The sequence below is a fragment of the Culex quinquefasciatus genome, chromosome 3, assembly GCF_015732765.1.
Source record: "Culex quinquefasciatus strain JHB chromosome 3, VPISU_Cqui_1.0_pri_paternal, whole genome shotgun sequence".
NCBI classification, from domain to species: Eukaryota; Metazoa; Arthropoda; class Insecta; order Diptera; family Culicidae; genus Culex; species Culex quinquefasciatus.
Genome location: NC_051863.1, coordinates 180,926,182 through 180,939,039, shown reverse-complemented (window position 1 = coordinate 180,939,039; position 12,858 = coordinate 180,926,182). Strand labels below are relative to the sequence as shown.

Below are 12,858 nucleotides of genomic sequence, written 5' to 3'. Positions count from 1 at the left end.
TCAAATCAACTTTTTTTTAAGTAAAGTGTCAAGTTCTAGCAAAAATGCGGATGTTTTGGGCTTGGCCTAACAACAAGTTTAACCAAGAATTAAACACAAAAAAAAAACTGTCCATATAAGCTAATGGTTCTGGTTTTGCCTCCTGTCCTGAAAACCTCCCTCCAACCCCCGGGGGAACCGTCCCCAAACTGCGCTCTCCTCTAACTGACCTTTATGGGCCCGACAACGTCAAGTCAAGTCCGCGATCATAAAGCGGGTTGAAAACATTTGAAAGGCTGGCTATGAAAAATCCACGTCGACCTGCTGCTATAACTAATGATAGAACGCGGTCTGTTGCTTGGCCCTCCCCCTTCCCTCCGCTCTGCTTGCCAGGAGTCCATAACAACAACCAGCAACGGGAACAACGCCAACAACAACAACAAAAAACGGCAAACATTACTCCGGGTGGCACTGTTCCATCTGATCAAGTGTTGGACAACGGGATCATCTTGGGCAAGTGTTGGGCGAAATCTGAATTTGATCAGATTTACAGCAAATTTGAATATTCTAACAACACAAAAATTTCCAATTTTGGCCAAATTCAAAACAATTTCAGCCCACCGTTCGCTTCTAGATTCTCCCCTTCACGTGAACAGGTTACTGACAATCCTTTTCACAACTTCACCACCCGCACCCGTTTTCCCCCCCGTACGAGGAGTTACTGTTGGAGCTCGAGAATATCGCTGTAATGTTTCATCTATTTAGAATTTAGAACATGGAGTAAAAATGACTCTTGCCCCAAAAAGCGCCATTCTTCAGGGGGAATAGGATGCGATGAGCTTGGGTAATCCTTCCCGATGATGAGGACACTTTGCAGAATGTTGCATCATCCTAATCATAAACCGCAATTGTTGCTAATTAGAGTTGGACGGGATTGACGGCTGGTATTTTAGTTTTAGTTTTTTTTTCTTTCTTGGAAGTTAGAGTTGCATGATATTGAGCTTTTCTTGTAACTATAGCATTTTTTTAAATTAATGATTAAAACAAAAGTCCAATCACTTTTTGTTTAACGCTGTTTTTATTGTTGAAATCTGGAGTTTTTTTTAAAAGGTCCAATAAACCAATTTTTGAATTTTTCGATTTTTGGGTGTTTTTCAATACCCCTGACTCAAGGTGGTTTCAAAAACACCGAAAAAGCAAAAACTGGAAATTTGGTTTATTGGACCTATTCAAAAAAAAAATCCAGAAATGTAAAAACCTGTAAAAAAATTTGCACACTCTGGAAGTTTCTGATAAGTTGGCATTTGTTCCCTTGAACAAATAAAAAATAATATTTTTTTTTGCAAATCAAATGTAAGTGACAAAAAGTGAAATTAAGAATAAGCACAATTCGTTTGGTCGTGTACAATTTTTTCAGTGTAGTCCTTATCCATACCTACAACATTGCCGAAGACACCAAATCGATCAAAAAAATCCGTTAAAAGATACAGATTTTAAAATTTTCATGTATCATTTTTGTACGGATAGCTGCCAAATTTGTACGGAAAATTATATGGACAAAGTATTGATGCAAAACGGCTTCTTTGGGCATACCGAAAGCACCAAAATAGTTTCACCCGGATTAAAAAATAAAAAAAATTAAAATTAAAAAAATAGGCCGATTTCATAGCTCTTCCTGAGCAAACGGAAATAACTTGGGAATAACAATTTTTGATACTTGAGAATACTAGACCAATAACATACTATGTTATTTCTAACAAGTTTTGTTATTCGTCGTTATGATTTTTTTGTTAATTGATTGTTATTGAAATAACAAAGTAATACCATTTTGAGTTATTCTTCGAACAAATCTTTGTTATTATTTTTTTTATTATTTTAACAACTAATCTGATCATCCCAAATAACAATTGGAGGTATTCTTCCATATCAAAAAATTTCATTCTCAAGTTGTTGTGGCTTTCAACTAATATCAGACCAATAACGAATTTTGTTATGATAACTTTTATGCAAAAATGGATTTTTCAAGAAAATTCCATAACACTTTTTGTTATTTTAACGGTATTTGTTATTGAAATGGCATGAATTTAGTTATTACCGTCTGTTCGGGTTATGCTAATTTATCTGAATTAAAATAAAATGAGAGAATTGAAAATATAAAATAAAAACATAAATTTTCCTCAGCCACATCCACACTCCCGAAACTTTCGTAGACGCAATCTGCATCGCCGAGGCGGCCTCGGTGTTTCGTTTCCTGTCCCTGGCCGTGAAATGCACCCGATCGGTGCAAACCGCCAAGCCGAACCAAGCCGTTCGTGCCGCGTGACACTGGACTGGAAAACGCCGCTGCATATCTCACGAACAAATCACTTACCACACGCGAGCCAGCCAGCTTCGAGGGGTCCACCAGCAGCAGCCTCATGGGTGCACGGTGGGAAAAATTTAAGATCAAAATTATTTTTTATAATTAAAAAAAAAAATGTTTCAATTTTAATTTTAAATATTTAATTTTAAGGCGATTTACACAAAACAGAAATTTTATTATAGCTTTAACAGAACTTTTTCTCGCCGTGCAGTAAAAGGCCAGTAGATCTTGGGCTCAGACAGCAGCAAAACCGGCAGCCGGCAACCAGCAGCAGCAGCACACGGAATCGATTCGCAGCGGGTCCAACTAAATGCAACTATTAGTGTACCGTCTTAGTCATTTTTTACCTCTTTCTATTAGCGCGAGAACCCCTCGGTGTGTGAGTCTGCGGCTCTGTGTTCACAAGTTCATTGTCGTTACGTCTCAATCACCACCGTCCATAGATTGGTTAGAGGTGCCGGCTAATGTGCTGCAAGGTGCCGAGAAGTATACTCCCTTCAACGAACCGCAGCTAATCGGGGAATTGGACTTGGATTCGAGGGGGTCTCGCCGTGAGGAGTTCATGCTTAAACGACGGATTAAGGTGCTCTAATTGATGACTAAGTTCTTTTATTGTTCGAGCTATTTGAAGTCACTTCTAATAATTTCATATCATGTGATTTAAATATTTTGTATTATTTAAAACATATTTAAATTGCACATTGTTTGTTTAAAGAATCTTTTTTTGCCATTTTTAACCTTAAAAAGTTTGTTTTTCTTTGACCATCAAATCTTTCAACTCAAAGGATTGCTTTCTTTTGCGCATAGTGTTCATTGGTCAAAGTTATTCTGAAGAATCATTATGAAATAAAATTTGTTGACGAAATTTTGAATGCACAAAAAAACAATGGAAAATTACCAAATTTAAATATGTGTGTTGTGTGTTCAACCAATCCAATATCCGCAGGCTGGCTACGAAATTATGCGAAAGTATAATCTGTATCAGACTTGGTTTATGCTGATACAACTTATCGCAGTCCCGGACATTAGGTGGTGTTAGCCCTCGCGCTGCTTCCAATGACCCGTTTCAGAATGACAAAGCTCCTTGCGGTCCAATTCCGAGGTCATTGGGCACTGTCCGGCCCCGCCTAAACATAGAGCAAGAAACTGACGGGTCCTCGACCTATGGAAAATTACCAAATTTAAATATTGTTTAAAATCACAAATAATTAAATAAATGATATACAAACAATTAAATAATGATTAAATTTAAAAATCATCGTCGTCATGCTATCTTGTCGCACCGGCCGCGTATTAATGTTTGACCTTGAAGTTTTGAGTTTTGGTTGAATTTGGTTGCTGGAGTCCCGAATTATAATTACAAATGTTTACGGTAGTCTAACTTGTACGTGCGTCAAACGCGTTCTGACCTGAAATCCCTTTGGCCAGTTGTCGCACTTACACCTATTTTCAGGGAGTGACAAGATTGAAACTACTTGCACGGAGTTTTTCTCGGATTTCGTTGAATATCTTAGGTTTGAAAAAGAATTTTGGACATCTGTGAGGGTCAAAAGGTGAGGCATTGTGAGCTGCACAAAATGGCGTTCTTAACTCAATTTGGCCGAAAAAGCAAGTTTGACAAGTTAGCGCAACGGCGACGAAATATAAAAAAAAACTAACTCCGGAATCCGGAATACAAAAGTACATAAACATCACTTAAGTGGCCATACCTCGAGACAGGGTTGCCAGATCATCAATGTTTTGGACTTGTTGAAAAGGTCTTTTGATAACCTAACCAACAATGGGTTGGATGGTGGATTCGGACATAGTTTACATACATTTAAGTGAGATCCGGATATATGTGAAAACACATTTTGCCTTCCTCACTGAGGTAACCCGAGCAGACGGAAATAACTTGGGAATAACATTGTTTATTATTTGAAAATACTAGGCCAATAACATTCTATGCTATTTATAACAAGATTTGTTATTCGTCGTTATGATTTTTTTTGGTATTGGATTGTTATTGTAATAACAGACTAATAACATTTTTAGTTATTCTTCGAACAAATCTTTGTTATTATCTTTTGTTATTTTAACAACTAATCCGATCATCCCAATAACAGTTGGAGGTATTCTTCCATAACAAAAAATGTTATTCCAAAGTTGTGTTGGCTCTCAACCAATATCAGACCAATAACAAATTTTGTGATGATAACATAAACTGTTATTGAAGCCTTATGCAAAAATGGATTTTTCAAGAAGATTCCATAACACTTTCTGTTATTTTAACAGTATTTGTTATTAAAATGACATGAATTTTGTTATTACCGTCTGCCCGGGAAGGCTATAATCCTGCTCTAAAAATGAACTTCGTATAAAAACGTCGTAGACCCACCTTCATGTATACATATCGACTCAGAATCGAAAACTGAACAAATGTCTGTGTGTATGTGTTTTTTTTTTTTTTTTTTTACAAGGTCGGAATCTGCTACCAGACACCTGAGAATTCATTTCTCAGGTAGTGTGGGGTTGGGAAAACAAAAAAAAGAGTTTTCCCGACCCACTAAACCAGTCCTTGAACGCCGTGCCCTTGTCCCCCCGGGACCACCTTTCGGTATAACTTCGGGGTATTTGGATCTCACTTAACTGTATGTAAACTATGTCCGGGTCCATCATCCGACCCATCGCTGGTTAAGTTATCAAAAGACCTTTCCAACGAGTCCACAACATTGAAGATCTGGCAACCCTGTCTCGAGATATGGCCACTTAAGTGATATTGATATACTTTTTTGAAGCCGGAACTCACTTAAATGTATGTAAACTATGTCCGGATCCACCATCCAACCCATTGTTGGTTAAGTTATCAAAAGACCTTTCCAACGAGTCCACAACATTGAAGATCTGGCAACCCTGTCTCGAGATATGGCCTCTTAAGTGATATTGATGTACTTTTTTGAAGCCGGATCTCACTTAAATGTATGTAAACTATGTCCGGATCCACCATCCGACCTATTGTTGGTTAGGTTATCAAAAGACCTTTCCAACGAGTCCACAACATTGAAGATCTGGCAACCCTGTCTCGAGATATGGCCACTTAAGTGATATCGATGTACTTTTTGGAAGCCGGATTTAAAAAATAGATGAAACTTGTGTACAGCTATTGTTGTGAGGAAGGCTCCAACTACATAGGTGGATTAAGTTAGTTTTTATACATAACTTTTGAACTACTTATTGAAACTTCAATCTGTATAAAACTCGATCTATGGGACCCTAAACCAAGTCGAATGCAACAGGTTCGGGTCAAATCGGTTCAGCCAGTGCCGAGAAACATGAGCTAGTTTGTTGGTCACATACATACATACACACACACATACACACACACATACACACACATACACACAGACATTTGTTCAGTTTTCGATTCTGAGTCGATATGTATACATGAAGGTGGGTCTACGACGTTTTTATACAAAGTTCATTTTTAGAGCAGGATTATAGCCTTACCTCAGTGAGGAAGGCAAAACCTTCTATTTAAAATCTATGGAAATCTGTCTCGTGGTAAACTGATTTCTTCTTAAGTGTTTTGTAATTATGAGGAAATGTGAATGTTTATTTAATTATAAAGGCTAAAATAAAATGGTATTATTTTGTTGTTAAAATTCATTTTAAATTACTTGTGAATATGTTTGATTTATAGCCCTTTTTAGCATCTTTTCAAAGATTTAGTAATATTTTGAAAGCTTTTTTTTATTTGAACAAAAATTTGTGACTAGACATGCGGTTTTACATCATAAGTTTTCATTCAAATTTTGTTAAAAATGTTGACATCTTTCTTTCCCAGGGATGGTCGAAGTATTTCAGACAAGCTGTTTTTTTTGTGGTCCACAACTCATTTTGAAAAATCGTGTAAATTGGACATTGGAAAAACAATACATTTCAATAATCAGTCAAATTGAAGAAAAAGAAAGAAAATTTGTTTTAAAATCCTCAAAAACATGATTCAAGTAAGAAGAAGTTTTAAAATTGTTGATTGTGCTTTTATTTCAAATATTGAAAATATTCAACTAACTTTTGAAGTAACAGAAATTTTAAAAATCCATAGAAATATTTAACATAAAAACCGCATTTTTTTAACACTCAACCCCCGGTGGTTGGTCACTTTTTAGTTTGACACTTTTTTAGTTTGTAATCCGTCGGTTGGTCAAAGTCAAACTGAAAAGTGACGAACTGTCACTTTTTACACGGCGCTCACGCACACTATCAAAAAAAACGTTTGGTAGTGTTTGTGAACTCCGTGTACAGAGGGTGTCAAACAAAAACGTGACCCCGTTCGTTTGACAACAGTTGGTGTCAAACCATCGTGGTTTGAGTGTATTTCTGGAGCAATATTTGAACGGGGCGGTACGACATTGCTCTTACGGCCTTTCGTCCCATCTAAACTCGTGTAATGAAAGGCCGTAACAGCAGTGTCGTACCGCCCCTTACAAATGTTGGTTCAGAATAATCGAATTGGTATTTTCGTCAATGTTATAGGTATTGATAGGAAGGTTATAGGAAAAAATACCTGCATTTAAAAAAAAATCATATTAATTTAACATTTTCATACAAAATATTTCATTGGGCAATATGAACTTGTTTGAAAGGAAAATAATTTGGTTTGGTGTTTAGTTTAGAAAAAATAATAAATGATCAGATGATAAAAGATTTAATTAAATTTATAAATTTAAGACAACATGATCAAAATCAACATAAACTTTAACATCAAAAAATATTTGCAGCGGCCTAAATTAAAAATAAATTACAACTGTCCTGAATTCAAACATTCATACAATCAAAATTATCTTGTAAGATTGCATTTCTCTTGTTGCGTTTTCATCCTATTGTTTTATGCAATCAAATTGAATTAATTTTATTTGAAATGAATATGTTATGCATGCATGATTTTTTATGTTAAAAATGTAGGTTCAAGGCAAATTTACACCCTAATTGAAAACAAACTGGATTATTAAACAAGGTGCACCAAAATCGATCGATCATTCTAAAGCTGATGCCTTTCCACTTAAAATATCGATCAAAAGAGTGAATCAATTAATGTCGCCAACCATCCGAAACCAATCTCCACCGAGCAGGCCATATGGCCCAAAAAAAAGGTGCAAAAGTGTGTGTTGTTCCTGTCACTGCCACCAAACCAAAAAAACATGAACCGGTCACGCCTGACCTCTCCTGTCAAAAGCAAAAATTCTATCGGTGGCGGCTCTGGTGCTGATTCTCGACTCATTTTTACCCTTGATTTTGGATTTCGCAAATCGCCGCTCCACTCCTCTAAAGAACAAGCAGAAAAAAAAGGAACCGCCTATGACGTCCGAGAAAGCGTTCTATTGTCCTCGAAACAATTAGGCAAAATTTAAAAATAAAAAGTTCCAGACCAAATGCCTCACTTGGCAAGGAACCTGTCTGATCACGATTCCGCTCTCTCTCTCTCTCGCGCCTCAAAGGCGGCAGCTAATGGATCGAAATAATAAAGATCGTGAGTTCAGCATGATTCGATCCGTCCAAATTAGATCCTTTCGGTGTAAAGTTCTGGAAGCGCGAAGGAAGTTCAGCTTTTGAGGGCGGTCGCCGCTTTGACAGCTTCGATGACGCAAATCGATCGAACCATATTGACCATAACCTGAAAGGATCGAACCGCGGAAACCTGATACGTCAGGTGTCCGAAAATCGGTAATTACTATAAATCGTGGCTGTAAACGATATGTTGGTCGTCAAAATGATACCCCTGGGATAAAAGTCAGATAAAGGGGTTGTGACGCACTTTGAACCAGAAAAATGTAGAATTCATCCGATTGTAGGGTGCAGTTAGTGGGAGGTTGTGTAAGACAGTGACTCACTGATTTAATTTAAATTTATTTTTAATTGATCTATTAAAGGATTTGTCACAAACGGATGTTGAGAATTCCCCAACTTGTAAGCTGGAAGAATGCTTTCATCCTGTTGTGAGAGAAAATAATAAATATTGCTTTTTTAAATCAAAAAGAACAAAATGTCAAATTATATTTGAAAAAAAACACAATCACCCATAATAAACGCAAGAAACGAAATTTTTTTTTTCAGTTCCGTCGTGAAACTACTTACTTTTTCTGTCATTCTTGAACGACGAAATAGCCTACTTTTCTGTACAAAAAATAACAGAATCGAATAGCAACACTTTTCAAAATAAATGCTGAAAAGTTCTACTTTTCAGCACTCAAATGGATGCTGAAAAGTTACACTTGTTTCGAAAAGTAACACTTTTCAACATTTTTTGATTTAAAAGATTTATTGACAAAATACATGGATATTTGACATAAAATTTCACTCAGTGTGTGTTTTTTGGAATTGCAAAAAAAATGTTGTATGGAACTCGTTGCAAAACTTGATTTTTTCAGCACTCTTCGTATTTTAAATGTACGACTCGTACTGATAAAATCCTCTTTTTGCAACTTGTTGCATAAACTACTTTTAATGAAAATCTAGTCAAAACACTTTTTTTGGCTGTAGTATTTAATGTAAGATTAATTTGCTATCGAAAAGTACTTTGCATAAAATTTTCATGTATGAGTTTAACTTATAATTTTCAATTTTATATTTTTTAAAATATTGTTCAATTTTTTTTCGAAAAGTTCAGATTATTTTCTAAGAAACATTGCAGTTTCAAGTACTTGTCGAAACAAATATTTCCATAAAAGGTCAATCTTGGGAACTATTTTGAAAAATCAGAGAACTTTAAGTTTTGTTTAAAATCAAACTTTAAGCGGGCATATTTCGAAAACATTGGTCATCAATTTCATTCTTCTGAGTAAGATTTACAGTTTTTCCAAAACAAATTGAGTGGAAATTGAGTTTTTTGGGAAAACCATGAGCAAAGTTTTATTTAATCAAGTATTGATGATTTATCTCATGAATCTAATAACTTCAAACTTTGTCACAGAAGCCATTTTGAGTTTTGTGAACTATTTAGAGAAAAATTGCACACGTAAAAAATGTATTTTTTTTTCTTACAAAAAAATACAATTTCCTCCCACCTTTCCCCACACCATTTGAGCTATACAGAAGCACGGGTTACCGTTATCATCAAGTTATGATTTTAAAAAAATATGTTTTTTTTCAAAAAATTTAAATCTTACCCAAACAAAATTTTTGTGACTTCAGCTTCAAATGTATAATCAGTTTGCAATCAAAAAGTAATTAACACAAATTTGTATAAAAAAGCCACTGTTTTCGTGATATGGCAACATAAATTTTAACTAAAAATGTGCATTTTTTTCTATCTGAAAGTATTTTTTTCGAATTGTTCAAAAAAAATCGTCCCAGAAATATTTTAGATTGTAAGTTTTTTCGAAACAGATTTTTTTTTAATTTAAAAATTGCAAATTTTTGGATAATGAAAATTTTAAGTGGCCATATCTTAAAACGGTGCACTTTTCAAAAATTTCTGTAGAGTACGTTTCGATTGAATATTATATTTTACATTGAAAATTGAGGTAAAATTTTAATTTTGTGTAAGATTTATTTATTTTTATACAAAAAAAAACATAATTAGGTTGCATTTTTTTACTAAAAAGTAGCGGGTTTTTGTCCATCAATATCAACAAATGTTATATAACTGATTAATACGGATTGATTTAGCAATTGTTTTTTTTTATTTTTGAAAAAAATCAAATTTGAAAATCCTTATCAATACCTATAATTTTGCCAAAGACACCTTATCAATCAGAAAATTTCCTTCAATAGATACAGATTTTTGAATATTTACTGCCATAATTGTATGTCAATTTATAAAGGTGAACCTTGGTAATTGGAAAGGCCCCTACAAAGTTTTGACCAAATAATTAATAACAATGTACAAAACCGGTAAATGTCGAAGACAACCGCTTTATAATATACAAACTTCATGATAAGATTTAAAAATACCAAATTCAAAACTTCATGGCTAGGTGTCAAATGTAGATTTTTTATGATTTCATGTTAAAAAGAAAATATTTCAATATGCATTTTGGATGTTCTTATTTTTATAAATGGGGGACAAAACAAAATAAAAATAAATAAAAATGAAACAAAAAACATACTTTTAACACTTGAATCAACAAACTGTTTACAAGTGCATTTAATAACGTCATGATTCGAAATCCGGACACTTAGTAGCATATCATTTTCGTTATAGCTGACAAAAAAACATGTAATAAGTTAGAAATGAAGAAATATCATCAGGATGTAGTATTAACAGTCAGCTTTAAGAGAATGCATGCAAAATATGTCTTTTCTAATAATTTTTCATCAGAATTTTCAAACTAAAATGGCTTGTTGTGCTTCGAATCCCGGACACTGATAAAAGCTGATTCGAAATCCGGACACTTTTGTTTCGAATTCCGGACACTCGTTTTTGCTAATGAATCGCACAAATTTGGACTGAAATGTTAGTGAATGGCATTCTTTAGATCTCAAATAAGCTGATAAAATCAAAACAATCGATATTTTATATAAAAAATTGCTAGAATTTAAGGAAATCAAACCCATGAATTTCTGCCTTGCCTTCCCGGTGCTTCGGACGCCTATGAAATATTTCACGTGAAATGTTTCGCATTTTTGGTCATCTTAAAATTTTATTTTATTTAATTGTTTTGACATTTACTACAGCGTTCAAACAAACTTTAAATGAAATTTGATGTTAGAATTCATCAAATAACACAGTTTTTACATTCATAATACGAACTTATATCCAAATACTTGATGAAACAAGATGAGGTGTCCGGGTTTCGAAGCGTCCGGGAATTCGAATCATGACGTTACTAGTTCAGTTGTTATGCAATCATTACATTTCAAAATATTCAAAATTCAACACATTTTTGAATAAACCCAAACATGTTAAAAATGATTTTAAACGCAGGGGAATGCATTTTAAATTGTTTTCAACTGATTGTGCGTGCATTGCCATTGAAATTTTGAAGTTTTATGTAAAAATGTTTTTCTGCCCCTCGATTTTTTGGTCCGATTTTGAATGGGGGGGAGCCAGACCAGCCTTGAGTCATTTTAAAAAGTTTTTGTAATCAATAATAATTATTACTTATTAAAAATATCTAAATTGCATTTATTTATTTGCAATCTCAAATTGCATCGAATAAAGAGTAGTAATTTTGGTTTAAAATTGTTATTTTTATAATAAGTTTTTTTTTTAATTATTTTATATTCGCTGTTTTAAATTTGCTTCTGTGCCCTTTTTGGATGTGCCTATACTGAAAGCAATCTGCCATAAAACCTATCGTTCCCCCTGAAACAAAAGAATCCAATCAAACAATGCCGCTCTTGAGGTCATCCCAACTCTCAAGCCGCTGACCTCTTATCTCCGCGTCGAAGGCCACGGTCACTTGCGTTCCTCGTTGCAACCGGAAAAGACGTGCGTGCGTTGGTCATCCCCCCGACCAGTGAGTCTGTGTGTGTGTTTGTGTGTGTCCCCGAACTTGTAGCCGATCCCTTTCGTGTGTCGTGTGGTGCCCGCAAGTCCCGATCCTGGTGATCTACATTGGTGCTGGTTCCTCGGACAACTGACGATACATCCCGACTGTCAACCAAAGGTCTCCTCGCGGTACCCGTTGCGTGCAGATTAATAACCAGCGTTTCATGGAAGCCAAGCTGAACCTGTTCAGTGTCCTGAAAACCATCTTCAAAATGCACACCGAGCCGCAACAGGTCATCCAGATCTTGCTGAACTGCGAGGAAGAGGTAAGTTGCATGCGCTTTTTTAAAAATGGCGATGACGCCATCTTGTTGGTCTTGAACTCGATCAAGGTCATGCCTTAGAACGCGTTCTTTTACGCTTGAAATCGCTTGCATAAAATTGTGTCGTCCAGCTCTAGATCCGCATAAAACGCTCGATTGTGCCTCTTTTTCACACTCATAAACGTACTCCACCTGTCAGCGCCAGACGGAACCGTTCTCCACATGGAAGAACCGGTCCAGTGGTGCGATATGGAAATCGATATCCGGAATGACACTTGACCTCACGTGCGGAACAAACTCCCCTCTCGCTTACCAGTGCCAGTTCTCCGGTCGACAGTAATTGATGACCATTAACGGGGTGTGCAAAAAGCACTCCGTTCGGACGTTCCCTCTTCTGCCCCCTCTGCTTTTGACTCTGATTTTGAGTCCGATTGCTCGGTCACCACATGTGAACCGGAAAACAATGCAGTCGGCAGCGGCTTTCCTTTTGTTCTGGGATCGACGCAGTGTCCCGTGCATGTGTGTGATGTGGTACTCGAGTCGATGATGGTTCGGTAAGCGGTTTAGCTGTCGATTTCTAACATCAACTGCATCGGCCAAATTGAATCTCGAGATTTAAAATATTAACAAAATTTGCGTATTTCGATTACGAAAATTTTGGTCATCGCTGATATTAAGTTATCGTAGTTTTAGTGAAAAAAGTCGATTTTTCCCGTTTTCGTCATTTTCCCATCTTTGCGCGTGGCGCGTCAAAAAACCCAGTTTTTATTTTCAAAAAATCG

General features: G+C 35.6%; 1 protein-coding gene across 2 annotated transcripts in view; it reads left to right on the top strand.

Moving 5' to 3' along the window:
- Window positions 1–11,705: 11,705 nt before the first annotated feature.
- Window positions 11,706–12,858, top strand: part of LOC6047531 (tyrosine 3-monooxygenase) — a 44,426-nt gene continuing 43,273 nt past the window's right edge. For both annotated transcript variants that reach the window (XM_038259163.1, XM_038259162.1), the window contains exon 1: window positions 11,706–12,079. In XM_038259163.1, coding sequence (XP_038115091.1) covers window positions 11,978–12,079 — 102 coding nt within the window. In that variant the 5' untranslated portion in view covers window positions 11,706–11,977. The remainder of the gene's footprint in view (window positions 12,080–12,858) is intronic.